Consider the following 22989-nt stretch of genomic DNA (forward strand, 5'->3'; position numbering starts at 1 on the left):
TTCTCTATGTCCTCTACCCTGTCATATTCAACAGGAGAGTCTGCCCAGTGTTCCCACACTGAGCCCAGTGTTCCCTTTCACACACAAGGGACTCACCAGGGTATTGCTCATCCTTCTCCAATTCTGCCCAGTACTACAAGACTCTGCTTCAAAGCTGAACACAAATTATGATCCCACCCTCGTGTTTACAGATTCATTCAACCCACGGCAACTAAACCTCAGGAAGAGGCTGAAAGTCCTGGACAGCATTACAGCAGTTCCTTCAGCTGGTGCTGAGATGTTTTGGAGGACAGGGCTGGCATGGGAGAATTGCTGGGTGGAAGCTGTAGTGGCAGCCAAGAGTAAGCATAGAGATACAGAGAATGAAATGGAGGAGTTGAGGGAGGCAGGTGGTGGTTTGAGGGGTAGAGTGAGGAGAAGGACTGGAAAGGAAGCTTTTTTATAATTTTATGCCATTCAGGAAAAAGCTGAAGGATAGCTTTAGTAAACAAACCACACTGTCTTTACCGACAGAGCAATAATAAGCTACTCTGACTCTTCCTGTACTCCATGACAGACCTCTGTGGTTTCTTGTATGATCTCAGTAACCAACTGATTTACCAACATTGTTTTCTACACAGCCTGTCTCTCATCTGTCTTTGGTCCTGCTGCTTAGGTCCTGACCCTCAAAAGTAAGAAAGTAAAAGGCTTTTTTTTCCAGAACTTGAGATATCTGAAGAATTTGCTGGGATTCTTAGTTACTTACCTCTTTTCCACTAGAGCTAGGAGTCAGAAGTTTGTGTTTTAAGTGACTTAATTTTGCTACTGAACAGGAATCATCTTTGCTTTATGAACATGTCACAGGATTGAGTTTTAGACAGTTAAGAAATCTGGGTTCATTTGTTCTATATTTGGGTAATGGTTTTGAGGAAATTACATTGTTTGAGTTGTGTTGGTTGCATTTTTATTATTTTGCAATTTATCATAAGCTTTTAAGCTCATCAAATCCAAGTTACATCCCAGTCACTTAAGTTTCCTTAATGAGGAATGGTATACACATTCTATTAAAGCTTGTGGTGAGAGTAGAACAGCAAGAAAACTGCAAAATTCTAACTTGTGTATTATTGGGGGGGGTCATATAGACCTTGTTATCTCACTATATTTCTGCCCAGTCTGATAATTCTTTTGTCACATAATATAAAATATACTTATAGTTAGAGACTTCCCTTTTTAGTTGTAAATAAAAGCAAAGATGTAGTTTTAACAGCATATGAATTATAATAAAATAACCCCAACCCAACAAAAACCAAACCAAACAAAAAAACTAAACCAACAAAACCCCACAAATCCAACCCATGCCTTTATAGTTTTATTTCCATTTTTGAAGACAGTATGGAGAGAATAGCTGCTTTCATAGCATGGAAACTGCTTGGCAATTTTCAACCCGTTTCCAGCATTAATTTTTTTCTTCAGAAAAGCAAAGCAAAGGACCATAATATGGGGAAAGACAGTATTTTCTTATTAAGGCAAAGCACTACCTATAAGACATCTTCCCTGACAAGCTGTTTTTTAACTGGTCTAGGACTTTCTCCTGAACTGATGCTTCCAGTAGCCTGTAAAATAATTACTGTGCTTTATTTCTCCTTAATATACCAAGGTACAGAGACAGTTTTCAACACTTCTCTTTTCTCATATAAGAAAATGTCTAAGGAATATCTTGGAATATGAAATTCTGAGAATCTCAGTGAGAAGAAGAATAATATTTTAGCCTCTGGTGACCTTAAGTAAGTAATGGATGCATATGAAAATTGCAGATGCTAAAATTCTCTGTTGCTGATTTCTATTTTGCAGGTATTACTATGATGGAGACATGATCTGCAAGGTGCAGGGCAAGAGGTTTGTGTACAAATTTGTGTGTGACCTGAAGACTCTGATTGGGTACAGCGCAGCAGAGCTGAACCGCTTGGTCACGGAGTGCGAGCAGAAGAAACTGGCCAAGATGCAGCTCCATGGCATTGCACAGCCAGTTACAGCAGTGGCTCTGGCTACAGCATCCCTGCAAGCAGAGAAAGATAATTAAGCACTGGGACCTGTAAGTGGGAACCTGAGGCCTTTCCTCTCTAACCAGAGCAGTTGGTGCTCTTACCTTGATCAGAATTGGAAACGTCTTTTGTTTCTTGATTGTACAATATAGAGCATGAATTTCTATAAAGAACTCAGACGTGCATAAATTTGGATCTTTTAACAGCATATATTTTAATGTAATTTAAGGGATCACCCCAACTTCTGCAGCTAGTGAGAGGTGGAGCCTGTGACCACAGCTGTGCAAAGTAATTTTTGCAACACTTCTAACAAAAATTAAGTCCCTGTAGTCCCCAGGCTGATCAGTTGTGTGAATGCAGCCTTTTCCAGTCTTTTGTTCTCTGCTGAACTACCAAATGGCATTTGATGCTTTCAAAGTTTACAATATATTCATTATTCTGTTAATCAAGTGGAGCTGAAAGACATGTTAAATGTTACAAAGCATCAAGTTCTTAAAATAGCTTCAGAGTTTAAAAGCAAAGGACACTTAAGACTAAACTTAACTGGAGATCAGTGCTGAGGAAGAAGATCCAGGTTTAGATATGGCTTAGGTGAAAAGCCAATTATGAGTATTTCATTGTAGTATGCACATAATATACATATATGAGGGCAAATACCTGTTTTGAAATATGTGCTTGACATTAGCCATTTGGCAGAAAGCAAAGGTGAACTTCTTCCCCCCATGCCATTCCCCATCAGGTAATTCAAAAACTTGAAAAAACAGCCCTCACTCAAAGAGTGGATTGTTTTGGTGGGGAGTATTAATGCTGTGTTCTGCAAGGTGCTTATACCTGCATGGTAGTCAACCTTAGTATCCAAAGACTTAAGTTAATCACAGTCAGTAGTCCCTGGTTAGGAACAGAAAGCAAATTGAAAATAGTTTTACAGAGAACTGTGGTTTAATTTCCCAATCATTGTACAGTCTAACGTATATTAACTACAAAGAGGTACTTTTTATTTAAAATTAAATTCTCTTTGAACTTCCAAGTGATATTTTTGAAGCTTCTAAAGCCAAATGCATGCTCCAGAGCTAGGTGCAATTTGAAGCCTGGATGATGAGTCAGAAATAGTTGGGATGTATCGTGAATTCTGAGCTACTCAGTGCTTCTTGCAAACTTACACATGCAGAGAAAAGTAGGCTTCAGCTTTTGAGTTTCCATACTGGTGTCTGTTAGACTGCTTCTTTTGATGTCTGAGAATGGTATGATTTGGGGGTTGCTTTTGCCTCTTCCTGCTAAAAAAAAGCATAATTACTATGTCAGCATTGATGTTCACCAACGTTTTAGAAATTAAACCCCCTCTGGTAACACTTAACAATTACAAGGGAAGACCTTTAATTCTGTTAGGGATCGAGCTGCTCTTAAACCTTAAATCTGAAGTCCTTGAACAGTGAGATTCTGAACAAAGTGTGTTTGTGCTGAGCAGTGAGAGCACTGGGCTGCTGCTCTTGAGCCGAGCAGGAATGGTTACACTTGCAGGCAGAAGGCAGAGAATACAAAGACTTGTGTGTATCCTCAAGATGTGTTGAGGACAAGTTTTTTTTGTAGGTGGATGCTCATCTGCAAATAGGTTTTGCTTGACTAGAAGGTTTGCATATAGTTCTAATTTGTGTTTTTTCATCATTGACATGATTATAAAATCAAAGGGTTTTTGCTGGATTCTTTTGGTAACTCTTACTGTTGTTCTCATCCTTGAGTTCTTACAGCACTCCACCTGCTGAGCATGCTGATGTCATTTTGCTTGTAAAAAACATTGTAAGCCCTGAGCAAAAAATATAAATGTATCTGTCATGAAAGGTCAACATCACCCCTTTTCTTGCTGTTAGAGTTGGTGTCATTGATTGGCAAGTGTTGGATGCATCTTGTGCAGGAGATGGAGGTCTGCTTAACCAAGAATTATGTGAAGTGGATGTTTGAGGGCAGCAGCTCTGCTTGTAACAACATTCCGTGACTAAACACAAGTCCAGTACAAGTCACGGGTTCTAAATAGCAGAGTTTTTGAGAGGCATTTTTAGTTAAAATACAGGATAAAAAGAAAAGAAGCTTAAAATACCAGCTTTCTATATCAAACTGGACTGTGGGTAAGCACACAGCAAAATTGAAAAGCAGTATCAATACTTCATTCCCCTGCCTCTTCCTGTTACATGGTAAGTCCGATGGGGGAAACTTCTGCTCCCATCCTTTGTTTGTGGTTACATCCTGTTGTTGCTTTGCAGCCTTTCAGTAGGAGTAAGGGTCCTTGGGGTTCTTTGTTGTGGCTCCATCTGCTTTTCCACCATGTTCTAATTAGTAAAGAAAGAACCTTTCAAGTGGTATAAAATTATTATCACGCTGTCTGTAGTTGAGGGAGAAATCTGTGACTAACTTGATGTCTTCAGTAAAACAAAAGATGTAGAATATATTGTCAAAGGATTTTCTGTTACTGCCGGAAGGAAAACATAGAATATTCCCAATTTTTGTAAAACAGAAGGGGTTTTGCATACTTTTTACTCTTTAAATAAAGACACTTATATCTGCTAATTATTACAAATTTCTTTGTTTTGCCTTTTTTTGTAATTTTCCATAAAACAATTATTTTCTATTTTTACTCTGATAAACTATTTGTGGATAAAATGTCAATATAGTAAAATAAAAATGTTATACAGCTAATTTACCTTCTTAATTTTTCAGACATTTGTAGTATCTTTCAGGGACAAGCAGTTCTGAGATGCATACTTGCTCTTTATTCTCTTTTCTCTTAAAGTCAGAAGCTCAGTACAGAAAGGCAAACTCAGCTTATATTCTGAAGATGCATCTTCTTTGACTCAATACTTGGCTATGTGTTTCTACTTTTAAACTATAACTCAGTGTCGTTTGTTTCTGTAGCAGCTTTCTTTAACATCTTAATTGTAAATCTCAGAATGGTGCTTAGATTAAACAAATGATGAAAACTCAGTAGTAGGACAGAATGGAGCCCTGTGAAATTATTCCATTTATGCTTTTATCAGTGATTAAGTCAGAATGGTTCACGTTGACCTGTAAATTTTGGACTTTTTCATTCCTGCAGATGGCCCCATTTACTTCATGTGGCTCTGCTAACAAAACTGCTAGTACTGTCCATGTTAAAAACAAGATAAAATTCTGATTTTACTGCTCTTTATTTCTACTGAGGCACAATTTAATAATATTCTCATTATACTTTGAACTCCTCCATCTGGACTGCCAAATTCAAGACTGAAATATTTTGTCATCTTTATACCTACCACATCACTTGATTTTAAAATGTTTATGTTTAGCTTAGCAGCAACAACATGTAATTGATGGCAAATACTGGTTTTCAGACATTTCAGTAACTTGTTGGACCTGTTGACCTTAGAATTCTTTTCCAACCAAAATTAATCTGTGATTTTAAAGTTCACTTACAAGTGCTCTGGTATCATATTAGTGGAGGACCTGTTATTTGGGTTTTTAGCTATTAGTATATTTATCCAGTGTGAGTTTCTTTTGGGATTCCTACCATACAGAAATTGTTATTGAAACAATGTAGGGAATTACAACTAACAGCTTGCAATGTCTTTCTTAATCAAGATAAGCTGACAGGGAACTCTGCTGCCTGATCAAGAAACTGTTATGTGGTCCATTAACACAGGTTTGTGGGAAATATTTGTACTGACTGGACTGGGGTGTCTTGTTCTTCGAGGTCATACATATTCTTAAAGGTTGTGAATTTAATATTGCTGTGTCAGGGCTGTTAAAATATATTTGGGTTGATAATGTTTCATTTTTTTCCTTTGGAAAAGTAATTCTTAATATGAATGATGCTAAACAAGAAATTAATTAAAGGACAGGAATTAATGATTGACTGGTTTTGAGGGTTGTAACATGGAACCCTGTGCATTAGATACATTATTGCTCCATTGCATTTTGCCTCATTATTTCATGATTGGAGCCCACAGAATCTAATCATGCACCAAACTGAAATTTTACCATCTTGCAATTTTAGACTGTTGACATCTTACCCATTCATAACTTGAAATGAAGGTTAAAAAATACTGAAGAGGGAGAAACAAATACTGTCTGATAGTGCAGAGGTCTAATTTTAATTAAAATGGCCTTTTACTTGTGAAACTGGGCTTCTGAAAACCAAAATTAAATGCTTCCTAGTGGCAGTTGTTGCACTTTTTTCCTTCCTTTTACTTCTATGACCTTTGAAAGTTTTCAATGAAGTGGCAGTACAGCAGGCAAATTATTCCTTTTTCCTGACAGTGGTCCCAGGGAGCGTGCTAGCTCAGCACCTGCCTTTTTGCCAAGGGACATTGGTGCCAAAGTAAGTCCAGGAGTCACTCTCTCCTGGGAAGCTTGGCTTTTTCCTTTCTTCAAAAGGACATGCTGTGCATGCAGACTGGTTTTCAGGAGATATTTTCAACATCTTTTAAACTAGCTTGTGTCTAAAAAATGTGTTTTTTCCCCATGACCTTCAGGGCAATCAGTTTTCTATATGGAAAAGAGGCAATTTCCCTTTGCAAGGCTTAACTTAGACAATGAAAAAATGCCTGTCACTTGCTGGAACTGTAAATCTTTAGTCATTAAACAAAATCTTAATTGAAACCCTGGTTGTAGTGGTTCAGCAAACTAATAATAGGTGTAAGAGAAGCAAACATAGATATTACCAAGTAAGATCTCATACAGCTTCTTTCCCAAAAGATGAGCTCAGCTGTACCTATAGAGATTTTTGGCTAAAAAAAAATTTAATAAATAGTCTCCTGCCCCAAGGAAAAGAAACCTTTTTTCAATGCTTATCTGAGTCTCTGAGAATTTCTTTACCTATCTTCCTCTTTGAGAAGGATTTCTCCACCCACACCTATCACACATTCAGAAATACAATATGCATTCTTTCTTGTCCAAGAAGAAATCCTGATATATTTCCCACTTGTCTGTGTATTCTAGAATTGTCCATGGTACTCTACAGCAATCCTGGATAGCTTTCAGAAAGAAATACAATTGTGCTTTATGCCTTGATCATATGAAATCCATTAGGTTCTTGCATAGTAATACATGTGGGCAGCCTGTGACAACAATTATTATAAACATGTTGATGTAGTGTTGTGTTGTTACTGCTCTGCCTTTTAATGAGGAGCCTGTAGTCCTAATAGTAAATTAAAATACAATTATATCATCAGAAGGACCAGGAAAGAAACATTCTCAGCAGCCAGCCCTTCAGTATGACCGCTGTCACCTCCACCCACCATAAGATCTGATGCTTGAAGCTTCATTCCTGTGTGACAAAAAGAGGAAACTCCACTGTGCTGAGCTCTGTCCCTCAGCTGTGCTGCTGTGCCTCACTCTTTCTCATTTCATCTATGAAGAATTTGCAGTGACAAGAAATAATTAAAATACAACTTCATTGTATATTAATCTTGGAAATGCTCTTGAAGAGGGAGGTCATTGCTTGCTTTCAGATTATGGAAAGTTACAATTTTCTTAGGATTTTTTGATTTCAGAAGAACTGAGTTGATTTTCTATGTCCTGTAGGGTGGAAAGTAACTTCTTAAAAAGAAGTCCTACTCCACTACCAGGATTTCCCAGCTGATGTCACTCTGACAATAGATTCAAGCACCCCAGAGGTCACCAGCACTCTTTATAAAATCTGGTGATGCTCCTGAACAGAGATAGCATGTCCTAGGGTTGCAGGAGGGAGATGCATTGGCACACACAGCAGAGCTGAAGGCTGAGCATCACCGGGAGGGGGCAGAACAGGTGTGGGCAGGGGGCTGGTGCAAGAACAAATCCCAGCATGAAACAGGAACCCTGGGACCCCCAGTCTGAATTTGCAGTGAGTCTGGCACAACTGTGCTGAGACGTATCAATAGCTCATTTGTTTTTACTGGATTTTTGTAATGCCCCTTCACATTGTTTTGTCCCAAAGCCAAGTGCAGAGCTTCCCATTTGCTACTGCTGCACCTTCACCCTTCCAAAGCTGCCTGGTTGGGTTCCACTTTTCTGGCAAGTGAACATCTCTCCTCCTCCTTTCCACCACCTCCAGCTGCTGCTGTAAGCACAGAGATTTTGCCTTCCTTGGTGGAGGTATGATGTGTCTCCTGGAGCAGCAGTTAGTGAATTAAATTAATCAGTTGAAAATGGCTCTTTTCAATCCAGGATTTTTCTAAGTATATGAAAATTACTCCCTTCCTTCCTAAATAAGTACTTTGGTTGCCTGTTGCATTGCAAGCTGAACATGAATCCAGTTATAAATAACAAATGCAGCCCACCTCCACAAACCAGCCTTTGGGCTGACTGACAGAGGCTTGGACAAATAACAACTCTCCTAAAACACAAGCATTTGACCGGTTAAGAGTCTGTGGGGCAACAGAGTTTAGACCAATGTCTGTGTAGCACTGGCAGTTTTTGAATTGCCTATGAAAGGGTGTCTGATACAATAAATCAGGTCTGCTGATGACCAAGGGGAGTTTTGTCATGTGTTATGTCTCTGACACACGAACATCACGGGTGTTATATTATTCATGGTGACATGAGGACAAGCAGTCCAAGGACCTGTGGAAATTGCAGAGAGAGATGGAGCAAAATGCTGGAAAAGAAAGAGGCCAGGAAGAGCCAAAAATAGGCAGCAAAGGCTGCAGGAGCTAGCTTTGAAACAAAGGTCACAGGAAATCCCAGCCAAAGGGCTGTGTGGAAAAGAAACCAGAGAAGTTGAAAAAGCTAAAAAGAGCACACTGGGGCCATATTTGGATCATACTGGGAGTGACTGGACTAATACTGGGAGTATCTGAGAGTGACTGGGAACATACCCTGCACATCATCCCCTATACTGGGCCTGACTGGGAGCATGCTGGGAGCAAATAGCATCGTACTGGGACTGACTGGGCTGATCTAGGAAGCAACTGGAACCACGCTGGAGGCAGCTGGGACCATACTGGGAGAGATTGGAAGTAACTGGGATTATGCTGGGGAAACACTGGGAGGGCTGGCATGTGACTAGGATCAAACTGGAGCTTACTGGAATCATATTGGGGTTGAAAGGGAGTGACTGGGATCACACTTTGGGCTACTGGGAGCAACTGAGGATCATGCTGCAAGCAAACTAAAGCAACTGGGAAGGACTGGATGCCTGCTGGAGGCAACTGGGATATACTGGGCGTGACGGGGGAATCATACTGGGAGAACTAACACCTTACTGGGGCGACTTGCAGTGTCTGGAAATGACTACAGACATGCCAGAGGCAACTGGGATATACTGGGAGTGTCTGTAACCATACTGGGATGACTGGAACCACACTGGGAACTACTGGGACCATGCTGTGGAGAACTGGGACCATGCTGGGGGCAACTGGGAGCGAGTGGAATCCTGCTGGGAGGGACTGGGATCATATAGGGAGTGACTGGGACTATAGCAGGGACAAGTGGGTTCAACTGGGACCATACTGGGAGTGTCTGTAGCCATAGTGGAGTGATGGAAGCACACTGGGAACAGCTGGGCCCATGCTGGGAGCAACTGGGATCACTCTGAGGGTGACTGGAATCATGCTGGGATTCACTGGGGGCAACTGGAATGGTGCTGAAAGCAACTGGGAAGAGGTGGGAGTGAGTGGGAACAAGCTGGAAGCAACTGGGATGAACTGGGAGAGACAGGGACTTACTGGGATCATACTGGAGGCTACTGGGGTCATGCTGGCATTGACAGGGAGCAACTGGGATCACACTGGAAGCAATGGAATTGTACTCAGAATGTCTGGGAGCAACTGGGATTAGACTGCAAGTGACTGGGATCATACTGGGAGTGGCTACAATCACACTGGGATTAGAGTGGGTGTGATTGGATCCTGACTGGGGGTTACTGGGAGCTACCAGGCCCATGCTGGGAGCCAATTGGGGACATAAGTAGAGGGACTAGGAGCAACTGGGATAAAACTGGGGGCAAGTGAACCACACTGAGGTAACAGGGAGTGCCTAGCAACGACTGCCAGAATGTTCAGGGCAACTGGGATATACTGGGAGGGTCTCAGACCATATGGGTGTGGGACTGGGAGCAGACTGGGAGCAACTGGGAATGTGCTGGGGGAACTGAGAACATGCTGGGGGCAAGTGGGAGCATCTGGGGCCCTGCTGGGAGAGACTGGGATCATACTGGGAGTGCCTTGGAGTATGCTAGGGACAACTGGGAGAACTGGGAACACACTGGATGAAAGTGGAAGGAACTGGGAGCAACTCGAACTGTGCTGGGAGCAATTCGCATCATCATTGGGAAGGACTGGGAGGGACTGACCTCGTCTGGGAGTGCCTGGGATCATGCAGGGAGGCGGGGGAAGTTACCAGGATTGTACTGGGAGTGCCGAGGAAACTGAAAGCACATGGGGGAGCAACTGGGCTCATACTGGGAGGACACTGCCAGCTTCGAGACCCCCTGAGGTCCATCTGCGGCTCGGCTTTGGAGGCCTGCCAGCTGCAAACATCGCCCCCAAAAAACCCCAAACCCAGGCACCCCCCGGGATATTTGGGCTTAGCTCCCCCTGCCCAGGATGGGGGGCGATGCTCCCAGGGCTGCGGCGACTTCAGAGAGCGTCAGAGCCACGAAATTCTCCTCTTCCTCTCCTGCTGCGGCCGCTCGGCCTCTTCCTCTCTCCCTCCTCCTCCTCTTCCCGTTCCCAAAGGCCGAACCGTGAGGGCAAAGGGGGCAAGGAAAGGGCGGGAACCGTGAGGGGAAATGGGGTGAGGAAAGGGCAGGAACCGTGAGGGGAAAGGGGGCAGGGAAAGGGGCGGGCTCAGGCCAAGGCCGGACACTGTGAGGGGACACTCTGGGAGGCGGCGGCACTCTGCAAACAGAACTGCAATGGACTGAACATGAACGGGAGAGAAAGCACTAAGTCTGAGACTTTTATTTGCTATCAAATACATCCCACACACTCAGCCCCACACAATCCCCATCCCACCGCTCCAAATTGGGATCCCACTTCTCCCAATCTCCTCTCAACTCCATCTTACTCTGGTGGCTGTGGAATCGAGTTAGTTTGGTATGACACTGAGTTTTTTGAGGTGGGTGTGAGCACTTCCGGGGTGGGACTGAGCTGTTTTCACTGGGATTTGAGTGGTTTTGAGGTTACAGATGTACCCATATTGGCTTTTGGAGTGCAAAGAGATGGAGAACAAAAAGAAATGAAGGTGAAACTAAAAGAAGCAGCAGCCAGGTGTGCTCCCAGCATGGATCACAGGGAATGTGAGTGACCAGGGCTGTGCCCAAAGTGCCTCCTCCAGTGGGGGATGGAGCTGGAGCAGCTCTTCCCACACTCGGGGCTCTCGCAGGGCTTCCCTTACCGGTGCCTCCGTTGGTGTTGGGTCAAGTAAGAGCTCTGTGAGAAGCTCTTCCCACACTGGGGACACTTGTAGGGCCTCTCTTCTGTGTGAATCCGATAGTGCAGGAGGAGACTGGAGCTGGTCAGAAACCTCTTCCCGCATTTATCACACCCATAGGGCCTCTCCCCAGTGTGGATGCGCCGGTGGGTGATGAGGGTGGAGTTCTGCCTGAATCCCTTCCCACATTCAGGGCATTGGAAGGGCCTCTCCTCCCTGTGAATCTGATAGTGCCGGAGGAGATGGGAGCTGATCTTAAACCTCTTCCCACACTTGGAACACTCGTAGGGCCTCTCCCCAGTGTGGGTCATCTGGTGCGTGATCAGGTGGGACCTCTGGCTGAAGCTCTGTCCACACTTGGAACACTTGTAGGGCCTCTCCCCAGTGTGGATCCTCTGGTGGCTGATCAGGCTGGTGCCCAAGCTGAAGCTCTTCCCACACTCCCCACACTGGTAGGGCCTCTCCCCAGTGTGGGTCCTCTGGTGCTTTATGAGGCTGGAGCTCTCTCTGAAGCTCTTCCCACACTCCCCACACTCGTAGGGCCGCTCCCCAGTGTGAATCCTCTGGTGGCTGATCAGGTCAGACCTCCACCTGAAGCTCTGTCCACATTCCCCGCACTCATAGGGCCGTTCCCCAGTGTGGGTCCTCTGGTGGCTGGTCAGGTGGGAGCTCCGAATGAAACCCTTCCCACACTCCTCACATTTGTAGGGCCATTCCCTAGTGTGGATCACCTGGTGCTTGATCAGGTGAGAACTCTGGCTGAAGCTCTGTCCACACTCCCCACACTCATAGGGCCGTTCCCCAGTGTGGATCCTCTGGTGCAGGATCAGGCTGGAGCTCTGACTGAAGCTCTTCCCACATTCCCCACACTCATAGGGCTTCTCCCCTATGTGGGTCCTCTGGTGCTGGATGAGGTGGGAGCTGCACCTGAAGCTCTTCCCACACTCCCCACACTCATAGGGCTTCTCCCCAGTGTGGGTCCTCTGGTGCTTGATCAGGTCGCAGTTCCACCTGAAGCTCTTCCCACACTCCACGCATGTGTGGGGCTTCTCCCCATCATGGAGCTGCTCATGGAGCACCAGCTCCGAGCTCTGGCTCGATCTCTGGCCACCTTCCCTGCCCAGGCTGGCTCCTTCCCCCTCAGATCCCCGCCATCTGCGTTTGCAGCCCCTCCTCGTGCGGGATCTCTGGGGCTTTTCCTCCCCGTTGGCTTCCTGCACCGTGGAGCCGCTCAAAACGGCCTCTTCCACCAGGTTCTGCCGTGGGCATTTGTCCTCCCTGCTCTCCATGCTCAGCTCCTGCTCTGGGGGAGGAAGGACAAGGACAGGATGGGATTTGCCTCCCTGCCACAGGCAAGGGCAAAGAGATCCCCCCAGGGCTGTGCTGCAGCCAGGACCGTGCTGGGCTGGGAGATGGAGCAGCACAGAGGGGGAAAGGGGCACTGACTTCCTCCTCACCTGCCTCAGTGTCCCGGGGCATCTTCCTTTTCCTCGCAGCCTCCCAAGGGTTGGCAATGGGAAATCCTGGTTTGGGGAAAACAAGGAATGAGCACGTTTGTAGGAGCGTTGGGGGGGTAGGACGGTCAGGACGGATGGAGACGAGAGATCTCTGAAGCCAGGTTGTGGAACTTGTGGTTTATTGCAAAGGGCCTGGGTGCAGGGCCCTGCTTGGAGCTGCCAGGCACAGCTCGGAGCAGGCCCGAGAGAAGAGAGGGGGAGAGAGGATGAGAGGGTAAGAGAGTAAGGGAGTAAAAAGGGTAAGAGAGTGAGGTTCCCATTACAATACAATAAATCTTCTTCTGTGTTGAATATTCTATTTCTCACTAACCAATCTAGTACAATATACAAATCCTATAGCATTTACATACAACCTATAAAAATCATTACATCACCATACTGTGTTACATTTTAAACCCTAAAAATTACTCTTTGGACCCCTTCTGCTAAGCTAGTAGAGTCTGCTCTGACCCCTGGACCTGTCTGTAAGCAGAGGGAATTCTTTCATCAAAAGGGGAGTACCTTCAGTCGGGCCACACCATTGTTTTCCAGTTGTTCAGTAACTAAGGTATCTCAAAGCTGGCTTTCATTTCAATCTTGCTTCTGCTTTCCATATTCTCAAAATCTTTTGCCAGACAATCATATTTATAAGGCTTTCCTGTTCCATCTTCCCCAACACACGTTTAGTTTGAAGGTCCCTCTGCCCGAGTCCATCTCTACAAGTCACCGGCCATCTGGGCTCCATAAAAACCTCCCTGTGGTGGTTTGACAGGAAATGTGTTTTTTGGGATGTTGTGTTTGGGCCAATGGATATTCAGACTTTAATATTGGCATCTAACCTGGCCATTAGGACATGGATCTGCCTCTGAGAACACGGGGTTAAAAGCAGGGCTCTCCCCTGAGAGGCTCCTCTTGGGTCTCCGGCAGGAAAGAGTTCGGGTCTCTCCCCCAGCCCAGCTGCTGGCTGGGTGGGGGAAGGGGAAAAGCCATGTGGCCGGGAGAGGTAGGCCTGAGCCCGGGGGTGGAAGGGTGGAAGAGAGAGAGAGAGAGAGAGAGAGAGAGACACCGGGAGCCATCGGGCAGCCCCCACTGAGAGAGAGAGAGAGAGAGAGAGAGAGAGAGAGAGAGAGAGAGAGAGAGAGAGAGAGAGAGAGAGAGAGAGAGAGAGAGAGAGAGAGAGAGAGAGAGCCGCTGCCTGAGACTGTAACCTTGAAGCTTGATAAACATGGGCCTGTGCCGGCAGCACGGCTGGGAAGGAGAAGAAGGGGGGGTTCAGCCGGCCGCTTGTAGGAGCTTTTAACCCCTTTTTGGAGAATGAGAACTTTACAGATCATTGACCTCTCCTAGAAGATAGAGTGGAAGACGAGGAAGGAAATGTGCAAGTGTGAGAGAGGTCTGGGTGAGCGAGAGATAGTAGAAGAGTAGAGAAGAACCCTAGTGGGAAGAGATGATGGAGTGGCTTTTGCTGGACTCTTTTTGTACAGCCATGGACAGAACCATGTTCCTTGTGACACAGAGACTGCATTCTAGGGGGAGGCAATGGCCTCAGAACCAAGAGGGTTCAGTGTTGGTGCCCCTCGGCCCCAGGGGGTGAAAAAATATGGGGGGGACAGGTGTCCCAAAAGAGAGATTGTGGGGACAGGTGTCCCAAAGGAGAGATTGTGGGGACAGGTGTCCCAAAGGAGAGACTGTGCCTTTTTTGGATCGGGACAAGGCATCCTTAAAAGACAACCCTAGAAGCAGCTCTGGTCCGTGTTCAGTGGTGAGAGCACTGGACATGAAAAGGAAGAGGTCACGACAGCAGATGTACTCTGGGCGGTGCCACGAGTGACACGGAAACACACGAGGCTTCAGCTGTGTTTCCAGGGGAAGCCCATGGTACAAGAAGGACTCCTCTCCTCTTGATGAACTGAGGATTGATTGTTTGAAGGGTGGTTCTGGACTAAGAGTTGGTGATTTGGGGAATAGATGCATTGTATTGGAAATTTGATGGGGGGAGGAGGAAATGTATTTGTAAGGTTTTCCTTTTCCCTGTGTGTGTTCCTTTTTATCCATAGTTGTAGTGTAGTTAATAAAGTTTTGTTTTCTTTCTTCCCTAAGTAGGAGCCTGCTTTGCTTATTCCTGGTCACATCTCACAGCAGAAACCAGGGAGAAGGTATCTTCATGGGGGCACTGGCATTGTGCCAGTGTCAAACCATGACACTCCCAAACACCAAGATTCAGCCCTGAAAAAGCCTCCCAGGAGTTCCCCGTCCCTGGTCCCTCTCCTCTGGTGTTCGGGGGTTCCCCCCTGTCCCAGCTGCTGGGGGTCACGCTTGGATTGGGGGTCCCCCTTCTCCTCGGTGCCCACCTTGCCCAGGCTGCTGGCAGTCCCAGCAATCCCAAAAGCTCCCTTTTCTTCGCTCTCCCCATTTCGGGATGCCGGGGCTTTTTGGGCTCCCGGGGTCCCTTCTCCCCTCATTCTCTGCTCTGGGCTGCAGCGGCTCCAAGGAGTCCCCCCTGCCCCTCTCCAGGCTCTTGAGGCTCTCGCCAATGGCGGCGCTCCCCCCTCTCTGGGCTCCCCACTTTGGGCTCCTGGGGGACACAGGGCTCTGCTCCTCCAGGCTGCCTCTGCCGACAGCCGCCGCCGGCACCCACCGATGTCCCCCCAAGGGGCCTTTTCCGCTCAGCCTTGGACTTCTTCATTCTCCAAACATCCCCCCAAAAAACCCAACCCAGGGACCCCCCCGGATATCTGAGCCGAGCTCCCCTTCCCCACTCACCGCGCGATGGGGGAGGGGCGATGATCCCACACGTGGGGGCTGCGAATTCAGGCAGCGTTCGACCGCACGGCTGCTTCCGCTCAGCCTCGATCCGCCTTTGCCCCTCCTCTTCCTCCCGCTCCTCCTCTTCCATCGCCCCTCCTCCTCCCCCTCTGTGTTATCTCCACCTCCTTCTCCTCTTACATCCCTCCCCTTCCATCCCTTCTCCTCCTCCTCCTTCCATCGCTGCTCTCTCTCCGCCTTCATCCCTCCTCTTCCATCTCCCCTCCCCCTGCTCCTCCCCCCTTACCCCACCTCCTTCTCCTCCTTCATCCCTCCCCTTCCATCCCTCCTCCTCCTCCCCCAGCAGCAGCGACGCCCTCGGTGCCCGTTCTCGCAGCCGCGGCAGGAGCGGGGATGGAGCCGGGACAGGTCGGGATGGGCAGCGCGGGGCTCTCGGCTGCTCCCAGCCGCTGCGGGCGGGGGAACCCGGCCCGGGCCGAAGGAGAGGCAAACTGGGCAAACTGGGGGCTGCACATCCAAACTGGGACTTGCTGGGGACCCTGCCTGGGCACTGCCAGCCCTTGGGGCTCCTCTCGGCACATCCGCGAGGCGGGAACGCACAGCGGGCTGGGGGATCCCAGCAGTGGCAGCACTGCCAGGGACTGGGCTGGACTGGGATCGTACTGGGAGTGACTGGGACTGTACTGGCTTTGTACTGACATCATATTGGGATCATACTGCCATACCAGGGCAGACTGTGATCACACTGATGGAGACTGGGATCACACTGGGATCATACTGGGAGTGAATAGGAGCCTGCGGGTGGCACTTGAGACCATGTTAGGGGCAAATGGGATATTCTGGGAGTGACTGGGATTATGCTGAGGATGACAGGGAGCAGCTGTGAGTAACTGGGATCACGGCAGGAGCAACTGGGAGGAACTGGGAGTGACTGGGAGCATGCTGGGGCTGATTGGAAACTGCTGGACTTATACTGGGATGAACTGGGATCATGCTGGAGGTGTCTGGGATCATACTGGCAGTGAATGCCACTACACTGAGGCTGACTGGGAGTGCTTGTGAGCAAATGGGATCATACTGGAAGGAATTGGAAAGATGCTGGAGGGAACTGGGGTACACTGGGGGGTACTAGGAGTGACTGGAAGGAAAGTGGAGGTGAACAAGAGGAACTGGAACTACGTAGAGCAAAACTGGTTTATTCTGGCAGTGACTGGGAGCACTGGGGCCATATTTGGATCATACTGGGAGTGACTGGACTAATACTGGGAGTATCTGAGAGTGACTGGGAACATACCCTGCACATCATCCCCTATACTGGGCCTGACTGGGAGCAACTGGGAGCACATGGCATCATACTGGGACTGACTGGGCTGATCTAGGAAGCAACTGGAACCACACTGGAGGCAGCTGGGACCATACTGGGAGAGACTGGAAGCAACTGAGATTATACTGGGACCATGCTGTGTGTGACTATTATTATGCCAGGGGAAACTGGGAGAACTGGGAACACACTGGATGAAACTGGGATGTTCATGTCAGCAAATTGCATCATCAGAGGGAATGACTGGGAGGAACTGGGCCCGTAGTGGGAGTGACTGGGATCCGGCAGGGAGTGACTAGGCTCATATTGGGAGTGACTGGGCTCATACTGGGAGTGAGAAAGCTCATACTGGGAGTGCCGAGGAAAGTGGAAGCACACGGGGGGACCAACTGGGCTCATACTTGGAGTAGACATTGCTGGCACCCAGACCCCCCAAAAGCACCTCCTGGGGACCCCCCGATGTCCCCGCGATGTCCATCTGCAGTTCAGCTTTGGAGGCCTTCCAGCTGCAAACATCCCCCCAAAAAACCCCAAACCCAGGCACTCCCCGGGATATTTGGGCTCAGCTCCGCCAACCCAGGCACCTGCAGGATGGGGGGGGCGATGCTCCAGGGGCTGTGGCGACTTCATGGAGCGCCAGGACCACGAAATTCTCCCTCTCCTCTCCTGCTGCAGCCGCTCGGCCTCTTCTTCCCTCCCTCCTCCTCCTCCCCCGTTCCCAAAGGCCGGAACCGTGAGGAGAAAGGGGGTGAGGAAAGGGCGGGAACCGTGAGGGGAAAGGGGGCAGGGAAAGGGGCGGGCTCAGGCCAAGGCCGGACACTGTGAGGGGACACTCTGGGAGGCGGCGGCACTCTGCAAACAGAACTGCAACGGACTGAACATGAACGGGAGAGAAAGCACTAAGTCTGAGACTTTTATTTGCTATCAAATACATCCCCCACACCCAGCCCCACACAATCCCCCATCCCACCGCTCCAAATTGGGATCCCACTTCTCCCAGTCTCCTCCCAACTCCATCTTACTCTGGTGGCTGTGGAATCGAGTTAGTTTGATATCACATTGAGTTTTTTTGAGGTGGGTGTGAGCACTTCCAGGGTGGGAGTGAGCTGTTTTCACTGGGATTTGAGTGGTTTTGAGGTTACAGATGTATCCATATTGGCTTTTGGAGTGCAAAGAGATGGAGAACAAAAAGAAATGAAGGTGAAACTAAAAGAAGCAGCAGCCAGGTGTGTTCCCAGCATGGATCACAGGGAATGTGAGTGACCAGGGCTGTGCCCAAAGTGCCTCCTCCAGTGGGGGATGGAGCTGGAGCAGCGCATGAAGCTCTTCCCACACTCGGAGCACTCGCAGGGCTTCCTTACTGGTGCCTCCGTTGGTGTTTGCTCAAGTTAGAGCTGCTGGAGAAGCTCTTCCCACACTGGGGACACTCGTAGGGCCTCTCCCCAGTGTGGATGCGCCGATGGATGATGAGTTGGGAGTTCTGCCTGAATCCCTTCCCGCAGTCGGAGCATTGGAATGGCCTCTCCTCTGTGTGAATCCAATAGTGTCGGAGGAGTTTGGAGCTGCTTGTAAAGCCCTTCCCACACTCGGAACACTCGTAGGGCCTCTCCCCAGTGTGGCTCCTCTGGTGCCTGATCAGGGAGCAATGGTGGCTGAAGCTCTTCCCGCACTCCCCACACTTGTAGGGGCTCTCAGCACTGTGGGTCCTCTGGTGCTTGATCAAGTCAGAGCTCCAGCTGAAGCTCTTCCCACACTCAACACACTGGTAGGGCCTCTCCCCGGTGTGGATCACCTGGTGGCTGATCAGATGCGAGCTCAGTCTGAAGGTCTTCCCACATTCCCCACACTCGTAGGGCCTCTCTCCAGTGTGGATGCGCTGGTGTTGGATGAGGTTGGAGTTCTGCCTGAATCCCCTCCCGCAGTCGGGGCAGAGGAAGGGCTTCTCCTCTGTGTGAATCCGCTGGTGCAAGAGGAGACTGGAGGTGGTCTGAAACCTCTTCCCACACTGCCCACACTCATGTGGCCGTTCCCCAGTGTGGGTCAATTGGTGCTGGATCAGGCTGGAGCGCTGGGTGAAGCTTTTCCCACAGTGCCCACACTCATAGGGCCGTTCCCCAGTATGGGTCCTCTGGTGCTGGATCAGGCTCTCTCTTTGTCCAAAGCTCTTCCCACATTCCCCACACTCATAGGGTTTCTCCCCAGTGTGGGTCACCTGGTGCCTGATCAGATGGGTGCTCGACCTGAACCTCTTCCCACACTCCCCACATTCATACGGCCTCTCCCCAGTGTGGACCATCTGATGCTTGATCAGGTCAGAGCTCCACCTGAAGCTCTTCCCACACTCCCCACACTCGTAGGGTCGTTCCCCAGTGTGGATCACCTGATGTTGGATCAGGTGGCAGCTCCGGCTGAAGCTCTTCCCACACTCCCCACACTCATAGGGCTTCTCCCCAGTGTGGGTCCTCTGGTGCTTGATCAGGTCGCAGTTCCACCTGAAGCTCTTCCCACACTCCACGCATGTGTGGGGCTTCTCCCCATCATGGAGCTGCTCATGGAGCACCAGCTCCGAGCTCTGGCTCGATCTCCGTCCGCCTTCCCGGTCCAGGCTGGCTCTTTCCCCCTCAGATCCCCGCCATCTGCGTTTGCAGCCCCTCCTCGTGCGGGATCTCCGGGGCTTTTCCTCCCCGTTGGCTTCCTGCGCCGTGGAGCCGCTCAAAACGGCCTCTTCCACCAGGTTCTGCCGTGGGCATTTGTCCTCCCTGCTCTCCATGCTCAGCTCCTACTCTGGGGGAGGAAGGACAAGGACAGGATGGGATTTGCCTCCGTGCCACAGGCAAGGGCAAGGAGATCTCCTCCAGGGCGTCCCCGGCAGGACGGCACCGGCACCCCCCGATGTGCCCCCAAGGGGCCTTTTCCGCTCAGCCTTGGACTTCTTCATTCTCCTCGCAGCCCCCCAAAACCCCAACCCAGGGACCCCCCCGGATATCTGAGCCAAGCTCCCCCTCCCCACTCACCTGCGCGATGCGGGGGGGGCGATGATCCCACACGTGGGGGCTGCGAATTCAGGCGGCGTTCGACCGCACGGCTGCTTCCGCTCAGCCTCGATCCGCCTTTGTTCTTCCTCTTCCTCCCGCTCCTCTGTGTTATCTCCACCTCCTTCTCCTCTTCCATCCCTCCCCTTCCATCCCTTCTCCTCCTCCTCCTCCCTAACCCCACCTCCTTCTCTTCCTTCCATCGCTGCTCTCTCTCCGCCTTCATCCCTCCTCTTTCATCTCCCCTCCCCCTGTTCATCCCCCCTCACAGTCTGGAACCGTGAGGGGAAAGGGGCTGAGGAAAGGGCGGGAACCGTGAGGGGAAAGGGAGCAGGGAAAGGGGCGGGCTCAGGCCAAGGCCGGACACTGTGAGGGGACACTCTGGGAGGCGGCGGCACTCTGCAAACAGAACTGCAACGGACTGAACATGAACGGGAGAGAAAGCACTAAGTCTGAGACTTTTATTTGCTATCAAATACATCCCACACAATCCCCATCCCAAGGGTCGAAATTGGGATCCCACTTCTCCCAGTCTCCTCCCAACCCCATCTCATTCTGGTGGCTGTGGAATCGAGTTAGTTTGTCACAAGCTAGAGTTTTTTTGAGCGGGGAAAAAGCCACCTTGATGTGGAGCTGAGCTCTTTTCCTTTAAGACTGAAGTGTTTTCACTGGTGTTTGAGTGGTTTTGAGGTGACAGATCCATCCCTTTAGGCTTTTGGAGTGCAGAGAGAGGGAGAAGATAAAAAAATTAAGGCCCAACCAAAAGGAGAAGCAGCCAGGTGTGTTTCCAACATGGATCACAGGGAATGTGGTTCCTCCAGTGGGGGATGGAGCTGGAGCAGCGCACGAAGCTCTTCCTGCCTCGTTGCACTTGCAGGGCTTCCCTTACCGGTGGCTGCATCGGTGTCGGGTCAAGTGAGAGCTCTGTGAGAAGCTCTTCCCACATTCCCCACACTCGTAGGGCCTCTCTCCGGTGTGGATTCGCTGGTGGATGATGAGTTGGGAGTTGTACTTGAATCCCTTCCCACAGTCGGGGCAGCAGAGTGGCCTCTCCTCTGTGTGACTCAGATTGTGCAGGACAAGATGAGTGTTGAACCGAAAGCTATTCCCACATTCGAAACACTTGTAAGGCCTCTCCCTAGTGTGGATCTTTCGGTGTCTGATCAGGGTGTCATGGTCCCTGAAGCTCTTCCCACACTCCCCACACTCATAGGGCCGTTCCCCAGTGTGGATTCTCTGGTGCTTGATGAGGTCAGAGCTTGATCTGAAGCTCTTCCCACACTCCCCACATTTGTATGGCCGTTCCCCAGTGTGGATCCTCTGGTGCTTGATGAGGTCAGAGCTCTGGCTGAAGCTCTTCCCACACTCCCCACACTCATAGGGCTGTTCCCCAGTGTGGGTCCTCTGGTGCTTTATGAGGCTGGAGTTGCAGCTGAAGCTTTTCCCACATTCCCCACACTCGTAGGGCCTTTCCCCAGTGTGGGTCCTCTGGTGGCTGGTCAGGTGGGAGCTGCAGCTGAAGCTCTTCCCACACTCCCCACACTCGTGGGGCCTCTCCCCAGTGTGGATCATCTGGTGCTTGATTAGGTCAGAGCTCCACCTGAAGGTCTTCCCACATTCCCCACACTCGTAGGGCTTCTCCCCCGTGTGGATCACCTGGTGCCGCATCAGGTTGGACTTCCGGCTAAAGCTCTGTCCACACTCTCCACACTTGTAGGGTCTCTCACCAGTGTGGGTCATCCGGTGGCTGATCAGGTGGGTGCTCGTCCTGAAGGTCTTCCCACACTCCCCACACTCGTGGGGCCGTTCCCCAGTGTGGATTTTCCGGTGCTTGATCAGGCTGGAACTGAAGCTGAAGCTCTTCCCACACTCCCCACACTCATAGGGCCGTTCTTCAGTGTGGATGATCTGATGCTCGATGAGCTTGGAGTTCCACCTGAAGCTCTTCCCACACTCCATGCACGTGTGGGGCTTCTCCCCATCATGGAGCTGCTCATGGAGCACCAGCTCCGAGCTCTGGCTCGATCTCCGTCCGCCTTCCCGGCCCAGGCTGGCTCTTTCCCCCTCAGATCCCCGCCATCTGCGTTTGCAGCCCCTCTTCGTGTGGCATCTCTGGGGCTTTTCCTCCCCGTTGGCTTCCTGCGCCGTGGAGCCGCTCAAAACGGCCTCTTCCACCAGGTTCTGCCGTGGGCATTTGTCCTCCCTGCTCTCCATGCTCAGCTCCTACTCTGGGGGAGGAAGGACAAGGACAGGATGGGATTTGCCTCCGTGCCACAGGCAAGGGCAAAGAGATCCCCCCAGGGCGTCCCCGGAGAAGCACTCCCCCTTCTTCGCACTCCCCATTTCGGGATGCCGGGGCTTTTTGGGCTCCCGGGGTCCCTTCTCCCCTCATTCTCTGCTCTGGGCTGCAGCGGCTCCAAGGAGTCATCCCTGCCCCTCTCCAGGCTCTTGAGGCTCCCGCCAATGGCGGCGCTCTCCGGCACCCCCCGATGTCCCCCCAAGGGGCCCTTTCCGCTCAACTTTGGACTTCTTCATTCTCCAAACATCCCCCCCCCCAAAAAAAAAAACCCCAACCCAGAGCCCCCCCCGGGATATCTGAGCCGAGCTCTCCCTCGCCGCTCACCTGCGCGATGCGGGGGGCGATGATCCCACAGGCAGGGTTCGACCGCGCGGCTGCTTCAGCTCAGCCCTGATCCCTCTTTGTCCCTCCTCTTCCTCTTCCTCCCGCTCCTCCTCTTCCATCCTCCCTGGTCTCCTCCTCCTCCTCTGCCAGCCCTCCTTTTCCCTCCCTCCGCCTCCTCTCTTTCCCCACCTCCTTCTCTTCCCTCTCTCCTCCTCCTCAATCCCTCCTCAAGGAAAGAGATGGAACCCTGAAAACCCCTCAGCACTCCCCCAAACTCCGAAGGACTCCCCCAAATTCTCCCCAGGACATCCCAACTCCCCCGCAGGATGCCCCCAAGGCCCCCAGGACT

At 50.0% G+C, this 22989-nt stretch overlaps 1 protein-coding gene and 1 pseudogene across 1 annotated transcript in view; one reads left to right on the forward strand and one right to left on the reverse strand.

Moving 5' to 3' along the window:
• The window catches only part of GABPA (GA binding protein transcription factor subunit alpha), a 29327-nt gene extending 23426 nt beyond the window's left edge, over positions 1 to 5901 (forward strand). Inside the window, exon 10 of the mRNA XM_066571938.1 lies at positions 1831 to 5901. Coding sequence (XP_066428035.1) covers positions 1831 to 2059 — 229 coding nt within the window. The 3' untranslated portion in view covers positions 2060 to 5901. The remainder of the gene's footprint in view (positions 1 to 1830) is intronic.
• A 5014-nt stretch (positions 5902 to 10915) lies between these two features.
• LOC136567897 (zinc finger protein 850-like) lies at positions 10916 to 22767 on the reverse strand (annotated as a pseudogene).
• Between the last annotated feature and the right edge of the window lie 222 nt (positions 22768 to 22989).

This window comes from Molothrus aeneus, chromosome 2, assembly GCF_037042795.1.
Source record: "Molothrus aeneus isolate 106 chromosome 2, BPBGC_Maene_1.0, whole genome shotgun sequence".
NCBI lineage: Eukaryota > Metazoa > Chordata > Aves > Passeriformes > Icteridae > Molothrus > Molothrus aeneus.